General features: G+C 40.6%; 2 protein-coding genes across 5 annotated transcripts in view; one reads left to right on the plus strand and one right to left on the minus strand.

Moving 5' to 3' along the window:
• fam204a (family with sequence similarity 204 member A) overlaps window positions 1-18,280 on the plus strand; it is a 43,940-nt gene that overhangs the window by 23,421 nt on the left and 2,239 nt on the right. The window lies entirely within an intron of this gene.
• Window positions 1,027-5,958, minus strand: LOC129166742 (uncharacterized). Of its 3 annotated transcripts, none has more exons than XM_054749912.2 (5): window positions 5,839-5,958; window positions 4,339-4,455; window positions 4,101-4,256; window positions 2,536-2,625; window positions 1,027-1,755 (listed from the first exon to the last, which is right to left on the minus strand). In XM_054749912.2, the coding sequence occupies exons 2-5, from the start codon at window positions 4,372-4,374 to the stop codon at window positions 1,438-1,440; spliced, it is 600 nt and encodes a 199-aa protein (XP_054605887.1). In that variant the 5' UTR covers window positions 4,375-4,455; window positions 5,839-5,958; the 3' UTR covers window positions 1,027-1,437. The 3 variants fall into 3 exon arrangements, with proteins under 3 accessions (XP_054605887.1, XP_054605888.1, XP_070398293.1); XM_054749913.2 differs by having other exon boundaries at window positions 4,339-4,476; window positions 5,839-5,908; XM_070542192.1 differs by lacking the exon at window positions 5,839-5,958 and having other exon boundaries at window positions 4,339-4,498.

Below are 18,280 nucleotides of genomic sequence, written 5' to 3' on the forward strand. Positions count from 1 at the left end.
TTTCTGTCTTATTTGTGCCTGAAGCTCGCTACTGCGGAGCTCATCACCTGTGCTGTGGTGATGTCACCTCACGCAGCATCGAAAACGCGCTCTGCGCTTTTCGGTCAGGAGATCTCTTTGATCTGCTCAAAAGTAACTGATGAGGTGAAAAGGTAAGAATCCAGGCAACAGATTTTCTGGAGAGTTTAGAGGAGATGCAGGAAGATGAGAGACAGACAGGACAGGAAAATAGTTCAATAAAAACAAGAAAACAAAACAAAGTGTTGAAAAGTAAAATGTAGGTAGATTTATCACCACTACACGTTTTTACCTATAAAAAACAATAAGTTATACACATGTCATATTTATACATCTGATACAATTCAGATCACCTTCAAAACTCAGTCACACACCCAGGGCCGTTTCAAGACATTTTGGGGGCCAAGGCAAAATGCCCCCCCCCCCCCCCCCCCCAATAACTGGGCTCCCCAGAAGCCTCTGTGTAATTCATGCCCTCTCCAGTAGTGTTAGTTATATGGTGTTTATAAAAGCCCCTCAGACATTACTGACATGTTCTAATATTATCAGATGAAAAACTAAATTATCAGACATGCTGTCTCATCTGCTGCTTTTCTAAACTTGCTAAAAGTACACTGAAATAAATTTGGAGTGGCATTTACTTAAAAAAAGTAAGGACAGTATTTACACACATAAAATGCTTGTAAATTTTACTCAGGCTATTTTTAAGTAATATATACTTTCTAGAACCAAGTATTTTTTATGAAAAAGACCTAAGTAAATGTTACAAGCCATACTTACATACAGTTTGTAATTTTTACTCACCTTACCATTGCTTGTAATTACAAAACCCAAGTAAAAGTTGCTGATGTTTCTTTGTGTTTTTTACTCCACTTTTCTTTGTTATATTCTATGAAATTATAAAGTAATATGTATTAATAATGTATTTGTTAATATAAATTGAAGTAAATTTTTTTACTATTCTATTAAATAAATATTTCCCCAAAACAAAAATTTGCACACAAGGGATATTTGAATGACATTTTTATTTAATGTTAGAAAGTGTAGATATTAAAAATATCTATATAACATTGCACATGCATGCCCATAAACCTTCTTAAATTTCAATACAGTGCAGTGATCAATGTGTAAAAAACTGCATAAAGGTAGAGATTGATATAAACCGCAGTTTAGAATTTCAAAAAGCAACACTTGAAATAACTGTCAGATAACTGACATAAAATGACAACAAATTGTTTGTGCTGGACAAAAGCACAAATACAAATGCAATAAAACTCACAAAGTTTCTCATGGAGACTGCACCTTTGCTAATAGGATGACCATAACAGTAAGAGCTTATAAAACTGGCCAACATGTGAAATCACTGACAAACGTAAACATTATTTGTGCTGAACAAAAGCACAATTAACACTTGACCACTCACTGTAGAAGTTTTTTGTGCAGAGACTGGACCTTTGCTGACATTCTCAGGCTGTCAAGCTCAAGGAAAAGCTTCTGAAATGCTTCAAAAGTATATTTCAGTTTCTGTGGATAACTTAAATTGACAGCATAGATGACTCCCATGAGGAGGAGGCAAGCGTTTGTCACAGTTTTGCAGTCCTGCAAAACCTCGAGTCCCTCAATAATGACACACACGTACACTGGATCTTGGTTGTCCTGTGCCACACTGGGATGGATAACAGCAACCTTCATCAAGTGATCATTGCAGTCCTCTTTCGCCGCTTCTTGGTTGACATCCTGAGGGGAAAAAAAGCCACAATTATGAATAACTAGCAACAGATTCCAAGTAAAAGAAGCAGTTAAGAAAAAAAATATTAAAATAAAAGAGGTATACTCATATCAAATAATATTCACATGGCACTTTTTAAATGCAAAGTTACACTATGTGCTTCACAGGTCTGACCCTGAAATCCCAAAGAAAAACACTTTTTTGGGCCATCAAGACTGAGAGGAATCAACACCCACGACCACAATGAGCACTGCTACAGTGACCACCATGGTCAGGGCACAGAGGTGCAGAGCACTCCAGCCTCTCAGGCTGGTAACATTGCGCTGCAAGATGAATTCTCATGAGATTTGAGGGTAAAAGCATCAGTTAAAAGCCTGATATGAAAAATATGCGTCTTGAGCAGGGATCGAAGCAAAAAATTCTCATCTGACTGAAAATTATCGCCCGGGAGGGGTGTGTGCACACATTGTTTACATGCAGTCACTATTGGGGTTTTGATTGGTTTTACGGTCAGTATTCTTGTTTCTGAAAAATTTGGAATGACCCGTTCACATACACAGTGTTTAAAAGTGTGGGTGTTGAGATTTCTCTGAGGTAAAAAAGATGATAAGTATTAAAGTACTCTAGGGGGGTCCAGGGACATGCCCCCCCAGAAAAAAATTATTGGACATTTTATATTTAAACGCATCAGTCTGGTGCATTTTGGGGGGAAAGTAGAGTTACAGGTTGGTAGGAATGTATGATAAAGTATCTATACATGTTCATTATAATGATATATCATCAGGTACCTTATAGTCTTTGATCAGCTCCTCTCCACTCTCTCCAAGATACTCAACTAAGCAACTAATGATGATGTCCCTTCTGCCATCAACATGATGCTATTGAACACAAAAGACAATTTATTGCAGAAAATACATAACATAACATAATAGGGCTGCAACTAAAGACTATTTTAATAGTCGACTAGTCACAGACTATTGAAAAGATTAGTCGACTAATCGGATATTATGAAAGTTTTCTTGAATTTAGCATGAGATTGCTTTAATTATATGAAAAATGAAAATAAACACAAGAAAGATGGGTACTTCAATGGAAAATGCATATTTTATTGAACTTTGCTGCTGAAAGGCCAATTCATACTAAAAGTAAATAAAAATTAGGCACAGTGCTCAGTCAGTATAGACATAAATGCATAAATAAAATTAAAATACTTTTGTCAGGCACAGTCGGGCATAACATTAAATCTCTTATCTTAAAGCGAAAATACATTTAAAAAACTTAACATCCAAAACAAAACGTGTTGGCTTTCCTGCTATTTAAATCTTACCGAGGCGAGTCAGACTCTGTTTCATTCAACTGTCCTTCGTGCTTTCTCATTAAGTGTTCATGCATCACCAAGGTGCTGCCGTGATAGGCGAGGCCTGCTTTGCAAATAATGCAGGTAAACTTTTTATTCGCCGAACCGAGGCTAGAACGCTCTCACCTTTTAGATGTTTTGGTACTAGTAGCTGCTATGTTGGACGCCGCCATTTCTGTTAGTTGATGCTCAGCAGAGATGCTATTGCGCATGTGCCACTCTGGGCAGAGATTGTAATGAAGTGAGATGCCTCACTCGGTCGGAAAAAACATGTCTGACGACAACGTCGACAATGAAATTAATTGTCGACAATTTCTATTGTCGATATTTGCTGACAACGTCGACGAATCGTTGCAGCCCTATAACATATGTAACATACATACATCAGGGTTCCCCCAGAAAATGGGTGAATATTACCTGCATTATTTGCAAAGCAGTCCTTGCGTATCACGGCAGCACCTCGGTGATGCATGAACACTTAACGAGAAAGCACGTTGGACAGTTGGAATGAAACAGTCTGACTCACCTCGGTAAGATTTAAATAACAAGAAAGCCAACACGTTTAGTGTTGGAGGTACATATTTTTAAACATATTTTTGCTTTTTAAAAAAAAGAGAGATTTAATGTTATGCCTGACTATGCCTGAAAAAAGTATTTTAATTTTATTTATGCATTATGTCTATACTAGCTGAGCACTGTGCCTAATTGGTATTTTTATTTACGTTTAAAATGAATTGGCCTATCAGCAGCAAAGTTCAGTAACATATGCATTTTCCATTGAAGTACCCATCTTTGTTGTGTTATCATTTTTCACATAATGAAAGCATGCTAAATTTAAGAAAAAAATTAATAATTATCCGATAGTCGACTAATAATTTCAATAGTCGGTGACTGGTCGACGACTATTAAAATAGTCATTAGTTGCAGCCCTAGTATATTTACAGTGCATATATCATCATCATTAAATTGTGTAATTAAAATAATTAGAAAGGTTACCTCATTCAGTGAGTCCAGCATTGGTCTTATTTTGGTCCCTGCAGTCCCGCCCTTCTTCTGAAACATTGCCAGGAGTTTTGGAGTAAACCTGTCCAAACTGGACAAAAAGGTTTGCTCCAGATGCACCGTGGTCAGTCTTTTAAACTCTTCTTTGATCTGAAATGAGAAATAAAAACACAAAATCATGTTTATGATGACTCATGAGATCTCACACTGCATGAACAATAACTGGATTTACCTGATTTTCACTGAACAGAGAAGGCCATCTCTCCATGAGGTCTTTGATTGCAGGACAATCCTTGACAACCTCAGTTCTTCGGCCGCTCGGTCGTACTTCTCCCGCTACGTTTTCCCCCTGATTTTAATAGAAGTTTGTCTTTTAGGAACAAATGAGAAAACCAGGGACTTATTAAGCTTAGGGCAGAGATGGACCACATGTTCACTGGAACAAAGTGTTTGGCGGCTGTGACATGGAGGTACAATAACATCTCATATTTTAAATAACTCGTTTGAGTTTAGTTTTTTCTGCGAAAATATGAAAGGAATAAGCCGTTTTCCTCTTTTCTCTTCCTGGTTTTTTTTTCTTACATGTTAAGACTATTCTGGAGAAAATGGGCATCCAGGGGAAGGTGACAGCGATGAACAGCTCCTGGAGCTGATCAGGGAGGACATGAGGCTGCAGAGGGAGGCAGAGCAGCAGAGGGCACAGGAGAGAAGGAAGAACTTTGACAGGCTTGCTAGAAAAAATGGTTAAGAAAGATTAAACATGTACATATAAAAGAAATATCTAAATAAAATCAGTTCTGTATTAAAATCTTGGATTTTATTTTTGTTTACAAATGAGAATTGTTTACTAGAGGGTATCCGCTGGGTCTTGAAACGTCTTAAAAGGTGATAAATCGGTTTTGGTCAAATGAAGACCCTTAGAAAGTATTAAAAACTATTATCACATCTTTGCTCAGGCTCAGCTTGTCTAAAGTATTTTCTCTGAATTAGCTCTCCAGCAGTCAAGGAAATGATTAAAAATCTAAAAACTTCGAGCTCCATCATTTGAAGTTCCTTCTCCCTTCTGCTCAGCGGGTCCACTGTTGCTAGGCGATGGAACGTTCGCTGAGGGAGTGGCGGGAATTCATGAAGGCTAGGCCTGTCCAAATTCACAGCCGTTAACATCTGGTCTACTCGGCCGACGTGGGCTGGGTCCTTCGAAGGATGCAGACACAGCGTATGTTTCTGACTATAACATGAATAAAATGGAGCTGTGGAGAGCAGTTTTTTATTTATTCAAATTAATGGTTATTACAGTGGTGTAAAACTGCAGCAATGATATGAAATTAGACCGTGGTCATTTTATTGTGTTAAACTCAAGTCCATTGGAACAGTTTCAACAACAGAACAAGTCAAATAACTTCCAACTTCAGTGAAATGTAATGGGTGGCGCAAAGTTAACAGACACCAGTGCACCGGCAGCTTGCAACTTTTTCTGTAAAATGCGTTTATAATTATTAAATGCACTCACTCCAGCAAGTATAATCTTTACCAAGTCTGGCTTTGATAAAACGCGAACTTTAATTAATGGGGCCTTTCCAGGCGAAAAGGACACGTGTCAGCCAAGTTAGTTAGCTTAGCTAGCTAGCTAGCTAGCAGGAAAAAGTACCATTTGCTACCGCAGCTGCTGCTGCTTTCAGTGAGAAGTCAGTGAGCCAACGAGGACGTATAGTTTCATTAACTTAAAACTTACCGTCTTGGCTCCAATGTGCTAGTTCTTTCACGTCTCACTCAATGAATTCCCCAACACATATGAAACGTGGCATGAGGAAGAACAGTTACTGTCTTACGACGATGAAGGCCTCTGAAGAGTGGGGGAGGGGCTTTGACGTCATGCTCCGAATACAGAAGGTTGTAGGGTTCAATGATGTCTCTCTATTACATTTTACTTAGAAATATCAACTGAGTAAGCCAACAAACTGATTAAGTGAATATTACTTGGATTGAAGGATTCCATTTACATACAAAAATGAGGAAACATAATTACAAACAATCACCAAGTAATGCACTACATGAAAAATAGCTATTTTAAAGTAAAAACAGTGAACTCATATTATTTAGTAGAATTTATATAGATAGTTGAAATAATAATTACAGGGCCAAAAAATCATTTATTTCAGTGTAACAAAACCATTTGAAAGCCACTATTTGTGGATTCTCTGAAAGTTTCCATGGAGTGTGTGACAACTTATTTTTTCATTGATCCTATCGTCTAATCTCACAGCTGAAACAAGCATCCTTAATAATCTGTGCACAGGAAGCTTACCGATGCTGTAGTAAAACAAAAGGTATAATAATTTATTATTAATAAAACCTTGTTGCAGCACTAAAGCAGAAAAATTAGATTTTGCATTAAATATGCAAAATATTTACATATGAATTGTTTTAGAGCCCTTTAATTGGCAGAATCTGATATTAATTTAGTTCTTACAAAAAATGGGTCCCAACATGGTTTGTGTGGCGTTGCCATAGTGTGACGTCATAGGCACAGATCCCCTGTCCTCTTGTTTGGAAATGGAAATATGATCACCCTATATTAAACAAACTGTCCACCCGGGATTTTGCACTGCACAGAGACGCTTCGCTGCCTATGACTGAACGTCAGTTGAGAGTCAGTCTCATGCAGACTAACCAATGAAGAGAGGGCCTCAAGTTAAGACCCTCTCCTCATTGGTCAGTCCACACGAGGTGGGTCAAAGGTTACTCTGGGCGGGTTACGTGTTGTCAGGCATTCAAGTATTGAGTATATTTACTGCATATTACAGTAAAATATTCTGAATGGGACCACATTATGGTGATCCTCGGGTCGTGATGATGGAGCCCTTGAATATTGTTGCCCAGGGTACAACAAAGTGTTAATCTGGCCCTGGTTCCGCCGTCACATTCCCGCCGAAACTGGTTGATCACACCGGGGCCAGACCACTAGCATGTGGTTTTACAACCACAATGTCCTCGGAAGCAAAAACGCTTTTAAAAGGGAGGGAGGAGTCCTAACTGTTGCTGCAGGCGTGTTGTGTGAGAGTGCAGTTATATACTGGTTAATATATTTTTGGGTTCAGTTGCTTTCATGTGGCCTAATGTGAGTCTATTTGGGATCATTGGAATGATCAGCAGCATTTCTTGATGTGACTTTATGGCAGTTGCCCAGGGCATCATCGCAAGGAGGATGGCATTCATTTACTTTTGTTTTATTTGGTATTTTTTCAGTCATTTTTGGAAATAGTGATCAATTTTGATTAATTCACAGCCTATGTTTAATTACATTTAAAATAAATGTCAACAGATGAGATCAAACAAAACAGATGAGAATTGCCCTTAAGCTGTTTAACTTGGACCAAGCATTTTAGGTCACAGATAGATGTAGCTTAGGGTCTCTGTCTATACACCTTATAAGACAATTTAGGTGATGGCATGTTGTTTTTCTGCTATTGAACTGTTTTCTAATAATGTTGTGTTAAATAAAGTGAAGGAAGGAGAGAAATAACGTTTCCCTAGCAGTTTTTAAAAATTTCCCCATGTAATCCGATTAATCGATTAATCGTGTCGAGACCCCATCCGATTAATCGATTATCCAAATAATCGTTTGTTGCAGCCCTACTGGTGACCTCCTGAACTCTCATGGACCTTTCTCGTGTTCTGACGTGACTTGGACTAACCTGATTAAACAGCTCGTTTAATAATTTGCTTTTGCAGTAATCGGCCGTATGAATATGTATCAGCCGAAGCTGTTTCTGTGGCCTTTTGAACACGCGGCTGTTACAGCATCCCTCATTATGTCTAAGCTCATATTTCAATAGAAGCAGCTGCTAAAAGGAAAAGCCCCACTGTCCTTGAAATATACCCTTTGGAAAGCTTTGCTTAAACGCTGCAGAACAAAGGTGCTGCGGCATTTTGTCAGAAGAGACATGGTGGCTTAGTTAAAACAAAGACCTGAACTAAGAGGGTTTCATGATATTTATTATTTAACACCTTTTTTCTCCTCGCCATGCCCCGTGTTTGTAATAAAAACATTTAATCAGCAGCTCTTTTGTGGAAAGTGAGCGCTTATCAGATTTTGAGTTTCTCCACCCCACATCAGAGCGGTAGTCTGACTCCGTCTCCTCTCCAGCCCCCCCCAGGCACCTCGCAGAGTTTAGGGTAACTCTCCTCTTTGTTCTTTTTTTTTTTTCCTTCAGCGTAAGCAATTTATCACTGAATGAACTTATATTGTATCTCTGGATGACTCACATTAAATGTTCGCCCATTAATTTAGAAATGGATTTTAAAATGGGTACTAAGCTTTTATCAAATGCCTGGGAATCTCATTTGGATTATTGTATTCCATTAATTACTTGATAGACAAAGCATACTTTTCAATGTAGATTTGTGTGCTGTATAATTAATTAGAATGTTTTCTCTTTTAATTAAAGCATTTTTTTTATTTAAAGCCCACAGCAAAACACATATATAATTTGTTTGTAATTAGGTCCTAATTGGTGGTAGTGGAAGCTTAGCACCCTCAATTTCCTTTTTTATGATTGCCATTTTATTGCCAGTCACTCATTAATTAAAGAGTTTTTTTTCTAATTAGCTTATAAAACTGTTGATGACATATTATTGTAAGTGTGAGTTCAAAGCTTGTTAATAAGCCTGCCAGAAGAGGCGAGATAATGGGATGTGCACAAAACAGGCAAACTTTTGGAGATCCCCCCACGCGTCTGTTCCCTAAAGATGACACGACATGTGTATCTAGCATCAGATTAAGAGAAAAGAAAGCGAAGCCGTGCCTGCGCGCCGGTGCCTTCCCTAGAGTGGCTCTTTTTGCTTGTCGTGTAATTCTGTTTGTTAAAGTGGAGGCGAGATTACATAAAGCTCTTCTCACGAGGTCGACCCAAAGAAATGCTGATAAACTTCTGCGGGAATATTTCAGCATCAAACCGGCTGTTGCACGCTTCGGGCTCGGAGTCGCTGATATTATTTAGTAGTCTGCGTTTTATTTTTACAGGGATTTTGTTTCTTCAGATGGAAAGATGCTCAGGCTGTTGGTCTGGACCGGTACCAGTTCGTGGGTAGTTTGGTTTTTGGCTACGCTTAAAGATTATATACTTCTTCCAATCCAATTTCACTTCTATAGCAATTTCTACACAACACTGTCGGCCAGTGTCGTACAGTTAAAATTAAACAAGCACATATAAAAAACACATAAAACACAAAAACACACCGATAATAAAACACATCTCAACTAAAATAATTCAGGGTAAAAATACGGCGCTCCTCCGTGAGAGCGGGGTGGGGGGCTTGCACGTGTTCCGCTGCTGTTTCTCACCAGTATCAGCTGATGGAGGGCTCTAGTTTCGTTGTGCCGTTCGTGTCAGCGGACACGGTAGGGTCGGGGAGGGGGCGGAGCATGACGCTTAGCCTGGCGGGTGACCAAGCTTATAAAGCGCTGGGGCAAACCCTGAATCCAGTGAAGAGAAGCTAGCACCGGGACCTACAGGTGCCTGTTGGCAAACGTGCTGCTGCAGTCTGCACCAACTGTTATTGAGAGACATTCTTGACTCACACCAATATAAAGACCATTGCAATGGTCAATTTTTGAGGTAATAAAAGCATGAATGAGTCTTTCCATGTCCCTCTTTATCGGGACTCGACCCTTTCAAGCAGCCGTGTCCCTTAAGCAGGTCTTAAAGCTGTTTTCCTGGGGTTGTTGATGGTATATTTACATAAGCACCTGTTTCTCTATTAACATTATTATTAATATTATTATTATATATTTTTAGGGTTTCTTTATTGGCAACCATCTGGCGATACAATATTTAGTGATACTAAAAGCCAAACGAAATTCTTTGTTACGTTCGTACTGTGCTATTTATCCAGTTTAATTTTCTTTATACATCTTTTGTATTTTCATTCTGTTTTTCTTCTGAATGCATTTTGAAGTAGTTTTTTTTTAAACACAAGAATGTTTTTTTTTTACCTTGCTGACAGTTTCGATCATCAGAGCTAGCCGCTAATGGCGGCGTCGCTTCCTTCTCCGTTCATCCGTTTATAAGAACTTATTTCCTTTAGTTCTTCGTTGTACACAGAGTGATAAGGGTTTGTTGTTAACGCTGCTGACATATTTTCACGTTCACTGCCACCTTCATCAGAGTAACCGCCAGATGTTGATGATGTCATTTCCCTTTATTCCGCTCAGATGAAATTCGTGATTTTTAAGACTGAATTTAACTGGAAATCCCAGGTCAGCTGCGCTGTGCCTGTATCAGGAAGATCAAGTCAGCTCAAGGAGAAAGTAACCACGCGACGGATTTGGACTCTTAGTTCCTGATATTTGGACACCTCATCTCTGATTGGCTAACAGCAACACGACTCTACCACCGACTCTGCTTGCTCTGCAACGTTGATGTTTTATCTCCACAAATAACACACACGTGGAGGAGTTCTGCTGTGTGGTGGAGTTGCTAATGCTAACAGTTAGCTTCTACTAGCTGAGACGTCCTCTGCCGTTTCCTGGACGCTGAACCAACAACAGCCTTCCCCGTCGTGAGTCCAGATGGGTGAGTCCATGAATGTTAGTGACAGTGTGACGTAGATCTGTCAGGCTTTTCTAATCCTAGAGTTTCACCGTCCAGCTTCCTCAAGCTAATGTTTGCCGCGCCAATTTTCATTCTGGTTTTAGCTCTTGGCTTCACCCCCGAAGACATAACTATCTGACTTTTGCCAGTCTCCACATTCTTTTTTTTTTTTGTTAGTGTTGGTCGGCGAACTAAAGAGCTAACCAAACTAGCTTTTTGTTAGCTACCGGCACAGACGTTGGCTAACAGCCATTAACTCATTCACTGCCACAATTGTGTTTTTTAAGCGGGGCGGGTGTGGGAACGAGCTCACGAAAGCTGAGAGTAAACCTCACAGCTCTGAGGTAGATTTTCACCCGTGCGTGTCACACATCACGTGATCATGAAGCAGACAAACCATGATTAGTAGATCGGTTTGGGAGGCTGCTATGCCTAAAGCGAGGCGTAAACCAGAAAAGCTTCTGCTGATCACACTTTAACAGCAGATTGGGAAAGAATGGAAAAGGTTAGAAACAAGCAGATTCTTCCAAAGAAGTGAGTCTACTCTTTCTTTTGGTAGTTTTGGTGTTTACGTGCTCATAGAGCACAATATTCTGTGACTCATCAAAAAAAAAAAACGTAAAACGCTGGCAGTCGGGGGCTTTTTGTTTAGATATCGGCTGGCAGCGAAGGTAACGAGCGCCCCCTTAGGGCACCTACCCACTCCACAAATGTGTTGAGTGCTGTTTCTGGTCAGCAGAGGGCAGTAGAGTGCTGTCCCATGTGAAGTTGGTCACATTTCTACCAACACAATCATTGAACCTCACTTTTAACCCTCCCACTGTCTTTATGGGTGACCCCACGAGGAAAGTTGACCATTGAGCAGGGTTGATGGCAGGGGTGAGGTGGTGCTCAATCCTCGCACCACCTCACCACTGCCACGTGAACCCAAGGGATAAACCATCAACCCTGCTCAATGGTCAACTTTCCTCGCGGGGTCACGCCCATTAGGACAGTGGGAGGGTTATAGGAATTCCCTCTCCAGTTAACCCAACAGTCATATTTTAGGTGAGTGGGAGGAAACCAGAGTGCCCAGAGAAAACCAACACATGCATGGGGAGAACACGCCAACTACACACAGAAAGGCTGCAGGTGGGATTCAAACCTGCAACCTTCTTGCTGCAAAGCATCACCCGAGTGGCGATGTGGAAAAATGAAAATAAACATTATATTTTAAGGAAAATGAAGTTTAAAATATTTTTCCAGACAAAAGGCAGTTGAAAACTATAAAAAAATCTTGCCTCAAGATGTCACAAGTGAAAGGGTGAAAATAAATGATGTTCATCAGGGGGCTTTAGTTAGAAAAATATGATACTAATTTATATTACAACATGAAAATAATAGAAAATAGCTGAATTATTACATTAATAGCTACATTTATTCTATTCGCTTTGTCTTGTAAAATCAGCCGGTCTCATATCAGAAGGATTGGAGCCGACTGGATCAGACGATGAATAACGTTCGGAGAAAAGCTGTTTTTGTTCGTTACTTAAAGAGCAAGTCACCCCTTACAAGAAGCGTACTTCACTCCCATTTCATGTTTGAAAAATGCAACAAATGCTGTTGCCTAGCAGACCGAGAGGGCGGAGCCACTAACAAATACACACACTCACGACATTGTGACATCATAATGTACCAGTTTACATCATAGCATACCTCTTAGCCAATAGCGGTGGCAGATTTAAATTCAAATGCAGTGAAGAGTTTTTACCTGACAACGGCACAACACTGCCAGTTTCAGGCAGAAAATTTAAATTTTAACTAAAATGCACTAAAGTGCAAAACTATTGACTACATGTGTCTGCAGCACGATTAGACACGCATTTATATAGTTTATCAGAAAAAAATTGTTGATTTGAGGGTGACTTGCTCTTTAAACATCAGTGAAGAGACACCAGTTAGAGGCGTTGTGCCGTTTTTAGTTTTGTACCTACTTATTCTTGTTTTATGCATGTTTTCTTTTTGCTGCATTTCAAAAGATAATTTGACACTTTTCTCTAAAATGAAACAAAGAAAGAGCCAGAATGACAAAATAATGCAAATACCAGAAATGTAAAAGGTGGATAAACGTTTAGTTCAACTCTTCTGCCTTTAACAACACTGTAAGGACTCCTTAACCCCTGATCAGACCAAGCAAACAGAAAAGACTTTAGCCAACATCTTTTCAAGTCGACCGACCAAAACAATACAGCATTTGATCTTCACCCCTGCAGCTTTGCAGCTAATGACACGTTTATCTTCACCCTTCTGCCTCGTTCCCCTACACGTTTAGCAGAAAACACACGAGCTGCAGCCCGATCTGATATTCATTCCTTTCTTATACAGCCCTGCTTTCCAAAGTTGACTAAGGCCCCATATTTAGGCATTACGGTAGTGTGATAAAGGAATTAGGCTGGTCATTAATCGTTTACACGTCAAATGCAGCAGAGCAGCTCGGGGAGGTGATTTAGCGAGGCAAAGCCATATAGCTCGTGTTAATCCACCTCTCACACGTTTTAATTGGAAGAGGCTTACTGGATAGGAAATTTCTGAATGGATTTAAGGCCATTTCTTCCTTAAAGCCATCATTTATTTCATATTGTTAATAGGAGCTTTAACACTTTATCCACACGGACACGTATTTTTGCTCCTCTTTCACACAACTGTTGTCTTTGTGAACTTTAATTGCCACACTGTTTTTGTGATGGTTTTCTCACATACTTCAGCCGTGATGCAATAATATCAACTCACAAGTGAAGATGAGTGCCGCCCCGTTTCTTTAACGTCCTTTCCACCTCCGTGGCGAGCGACTCGGACGCAGAGAACGTTGCCAACACCTCAAATCCTCCTAGTGGTCCTGAGCTGCTGCTGCAGCGCCAACACAGTGCAGGATGCTTTTTATTTTTTGTCATCGAATCTCTCAAAGGTCAGAGAATTAATCCTCTGAATGAGGCTTGCTGCTGTTTTGCAGCACTGCACACAAGCCACACAAAAGAGCAACACCATACAGGAGCTGCTGGTGATGGGTCTTTAATTGTGTGCTAATGTCAGGTGAAATGGGAAGAGTCGAGCCCGCTAACAAAGAATGCAGGATGTTTCCTGTCCCTTCTTTTTTTATTCCTGCATCCATTTTTCATCCTAGCCAGGCTGATGTGAGAGGATTAGGCTCTAAGATTCACTCTGGGGGAGGAGGGGGAGACCCGGAAAAGTGAATAATAAAAACAGTAAATGAAAAATAATGTCATATTACTGAAAATACGAGAGGCTAATTTGTGCCGACTTTTTGCTAATTTTGGTCTCGCCACAGAAAGAGGAGCCGTCACCTGCTCGGCGCCACGGCTCTGACAGTGCCAGTGATCCATGAAATAAGCTGCCGCTGGCTTTGTTCAGATAAGAATGAACAAATCTGCACAATGTACTGCTTTCGGAATCTCATTTTCATACTTGCATGCAGGCTAAAAGGAAAAAGCTGTTTGCAGGCTTGATTAATCAGACATTTGAGGGTTTTTTTGTCTCTTTGATCTGTTCTGTCTCCAAGGTAACTTGGTTGACATTAATGCGGAGCCCCAGTAAAGACAATCGGCGAGTGTAGACCAAACTGATAAAAAAAATTGGGAAAATTAAAGACCTTTAATGCTTTAAAAATAGAAACTGCTTTGTGTTTAGAATTAAAAAGAAGGGGAGAACGAGGCAAATAAGTCGGTTTAAATTTTGCTTTTGGAATGTCGGAGAAGGCGTGTTTTTTAGATCTTTAGCGTTTCAGATGCATCCCCACTGGAGAGCTGGGTAATGTGGGTAATCCTTGTGTTTGGGGGGGAAACGGAAAAGCCCTTTCTGTAAATCTCCAAATAAAAACCATTTAGCATCATGCAGTTTTGTTTGATTTGCTCCCAGAATTTGCTGCTATGATTTGATTTGAGTTCAGCTGTCCTTGGGTTTGTGGACTATTTAATGAACGTGTGTTTTCTAATCTGCTGCTCCTAACACGGACCAGGGAACCCCCCGAAGTGGTTGTATCTACTTACAAATCTCCCGCAAACGTCGCAGTAATCGTCCGTTCTAACTCTCTTTACGAGGAGGAAACATGATTTGGGGAATTTAAAAGCTATAAAATGGCAAAGAACTGGAGAACTGTCATAGCGTGCGTGCCTCAGGTTATTCAGACGCTTTCACAAATCTCCCAGTGACTGTATAGATGAATGCCTTGAGGGCCCAGCCGGAGCCCAGTACTTGCAGACAGCCGAGGCCCTTATCTTAAATCCAAGCAAAGTACCATTAATCTTTTTGAAAGACCTTTATGGCTTTTAATATATCCCAAATAAGAACATTTTACACCCGTGGTCCCTGAAATATGGTGATAAAAAGCCTTTAGAGTTAAAATTTTCCTGCCTGCTCGCTCTGACCTGCTTAATCCCAGCATGCATTAGGAGATATTTTAGTTTCAGTCTTTCTAATAAAGTTTATCCCACTTAATTACAATTAAAACACTTTTTTCCCCCCTCCAAGCAGCTCTTTTGATTTTTTTCCACGTGGCACGTTGGTGGCACATTCCCTCATTACCTCAAGACACCCCCCCCCATATTACAGAAAGGTTTGGTGAATTTGTTCAAAGTTTATCAAAGTTTGCCTTTGCTCGAATAATAAACCCAACTCAGATCGAGCCAAGCTGCAGGATCTGCCCCACCCCCCGCCCCATTGTTTCCCGGGCTTCCGTGTGACTGGGGTTATTGGGATTATTCTGCTTCACAACATGCACGTCTTCCCTGGGATTTGAATGTTTGCCTCTTGCAGTCATGGTCCTTCTCTTCAATCCAGATTTACTCCAAAGTGAAAAATCTCCTTCACTTTGGTAACAAGTGCAAAACAAATCCCGCTGCAGCTTTTGAATTGTGAAAAACTCGTTGGGATTCACATTTTTAAAATATATTTCATTAAATTGCTTATTAAAGGAATTTAAAAGACTATAATAAGCCTTAACCGACAGCTGTAAAATAAAATTAAGATTTAGGCTGTAGGAGTGCAACATTGATCTATGTTGATTAAATGGCCATCAACACCAAATGTAAAAATTGACAGTATAATATTTTTTATCAAACACACTTTTATTTTAAAAAATTGGATTATTTAGCAGTTCCGCTGACTATTTTCCATCGGTTCCTGCATGTGTTAAATGTGCTGCAGACACGTTTAGTCAATCATTTGGCACTTTAGTGCATCTTGGTGGCGCAGTGGTTAGCACTGTTGCCTCGCAGCACGAAGGTTGCAGGTTCAAAACTCGGCTGCGGCCTTTCTGCGTGGAGTTGCGTGTTCTCCCCATGCATGCGTGGGTTTCCTCCGGGTACTCCGGTTTCCCCCACAGATCACAACATGCCCTATAGGTTTGAAATTGTAAGTCGCTTTGGATAAAAGCGTCTGCTAAATGAATAAACATAAACATCTTAGTTGAAAATTAAATTTTCTGCCTAAAACTGTCAGTGTTGGGCCGTCTTTAGAATCAGAATCAGAATGAATTTTATTGCCAGCGCTCCAGATCAGAGCATAGGAACTTGACTCCATAGTACAACCTGACCAAGGTTACACACACATATAGACAGGACAGATACAGGCAGACCATGGGAGCAGCCATGACGGCGCTCCTTTGTAGATGAATGAGGGAATACGTGAGGAAAGTTCAGGGGAGGGAGAAAAAAAAAGGCATTAACAGGGTTACAACTCTACATTGCATTTGAATTCAAATGTGCCAAAGTCGCTATTGGCTAAAAGGTGCACTATGACGTTAGCTGGTACATTATGACATCACAATGTCATTGTGAGCCTGTGTGTGTGTGTATTTGTTAGCAGCTCAGGCCTCTCAGTCTGCCAGGCAACATCACTTGTTGCATTTTTTAAACAGGAAGTGGGAGTGGAGTAGGACTCTGGTAGGGGGTGACTTGCTCTTTAAATGAAGACATTAGACAGTTAGAAAGGTCAATCAGTGACAAAATCAGCAGTGTTCTCCAGTAGGAGTGAATGCCTTGTAAGTCGTACTCTAAGGAAAAGAAGCACTGGTGCAACAATTTTAGGAACTAGAAGTGAGTCACATCACAGCTGAGCTTCAGACGGCAGGAGTTGGAGTCTTATTTCCTGATATTTGGACGTCTCTCCTCTGATTGGCTAACAGCAACACAGCTCCAACATTAACTCTGTTTGCTCTGCAATGTTGATGTCTTCCACAAATAACACAAACCCGGAGGAGTTCTGCTGTGTGGTGGAGTTGCTAATGCTAATGGTTAGCTACTGCTAGCCGAGACGTTCTCTGATGTTTCCTGGACGCTAAACCAACAACAGCCTTACCCGTCGTGAGTCCAGACGGGTGAGTCCACGAATGTTAGTGACAGTGTGACGTAGATCTGTCAGGATTTTCTAATCCTGGAGTTTCAACGTCTGTTTTCTATCAGAAGCTACTGCAGGGGATCGATGTAGGAGACTATTTTCATGTTCGGCCTGCATGAGAAACCCAGAGTGAACCGTTACGATCAGAAATAAGATTTAGAAAATGGTTTTTCAGTGTTCCACACTTTTACATTTTTGAGTCAATAGACCTACTTGGTTAATTGGCGGATCTGCCTGCAGCTAATGTCAGTCAGTCATTTATTCTCCCATTTCTTGTCCAAGGTTGGGTGATAGGGGTTGTTAATCCAAAGGGGAACTTGGAAATCCTTTTCCCAAGCAAAAATTTCCGAAACCTTCTAGGGATGTGGTTTTCTATGCCTAGAGAGTTGGAAGTGTCTGTATAACCTTCATTGTGAAGCAGCTCTACTCAGACAACGGGGATCCTCACCTTGGAGGTGGCGACGGTGGCTCGAAGGTTAGGAGTTCGCCCTGTAACCGGTGGTTGCCAGTTAGAAGCCAGGCTCTGTCTGTGTCAATCACTATGTCCTTGGGTAACCTGTTTCCCTGCTGGCGGTGGCTGAAGGGACCGGCGGCGCCGATTGTGTGGCAGCCGCACTTTTGCCAATTTGCCCTAGGGCAGCTGTGGATACAGCTCATTGCCATGCGTGTGTGAATGGTTCTGGTTGTACTGGAGTCCCTGACTTAGAAAGGTTTGTTTTCATTTTCTCATTTTAATTAGTCACGGTCCAAATTTCATGACCTCAGGTGAGGACTGGGATCTAGATGGACCGAAAATGAAGAGCTTAGCTGTTCTCCTCAGCTCTTTCTTCACCACTGGAGACTGGAGTGCTCGGCGTGAGTGTAGGTTCTCCAGCACTTCCTCCTCAACGGTTAAACATCGCATCTTTTGAGGTGGTGGTAGCATCATGTTGTGGGTCTCTAGCCTGGACATTTCTAAAAACTTTAATTATTATGTATTTTATTTTTCTCACACTGTAATTACAGACGATAAACAAACACCCTACAGACTAGAGCGAGTAAAATCTGAAGAAACTCATGGTGCCGATTTAGGCATTCACCGCAGTGCTGCTGTGACTGGATGTCACAAAAATGTTAGCTTTTGTTGCACAATTGAACAATATGTAGGAATGAAAGAAACATTGTTCTTGTTGCTAGATACGGTAGTTGCCT

This window comes from Nothobranchius furzeri, chromosome 12 (assembly GCF_043380555.1).
Source record: "Nothobranchius furzeri strain GRZ-AD chromosome 12, NfurGRZ-RIMD1, whole genome shotgun sequence".
In the NCBI taxonomy this organism is placed as follows: Eukaryota; Metazoa; Chordata; class Actinopteri; order Cyprinodontiformes; family Nothobranchiidae; genus Nothobranchius; species Nothobranchius furzeri.

What these genes read in the sequence shown, in the direction of transcription:
- LOC129166742 (XM_054749912.2), bottom strand. Translation starts at nt 4,374, where the DNA reads ATGGAGAGATGGCCTTCTCTGTTCAGTGAAAATCAG. An exon ending in TGCTGGACTCACTGAATGAG is followed by an intron (nt 2,626 to 4,100) that starts GTAACCTTTCTA and finishes TGTGTTCAATAG; the next exon opens with CATCATGTTGATGGCAGAAG. An exon ending in AGCTGATCAAAGACTATAAG is followed by an intron (nt 1,756 to 2,535) that starts GTACCTGATGAT and finishes TTTTCCCCTCAG; the next exon opens with GATGTCAACCAAGAAGCGGC.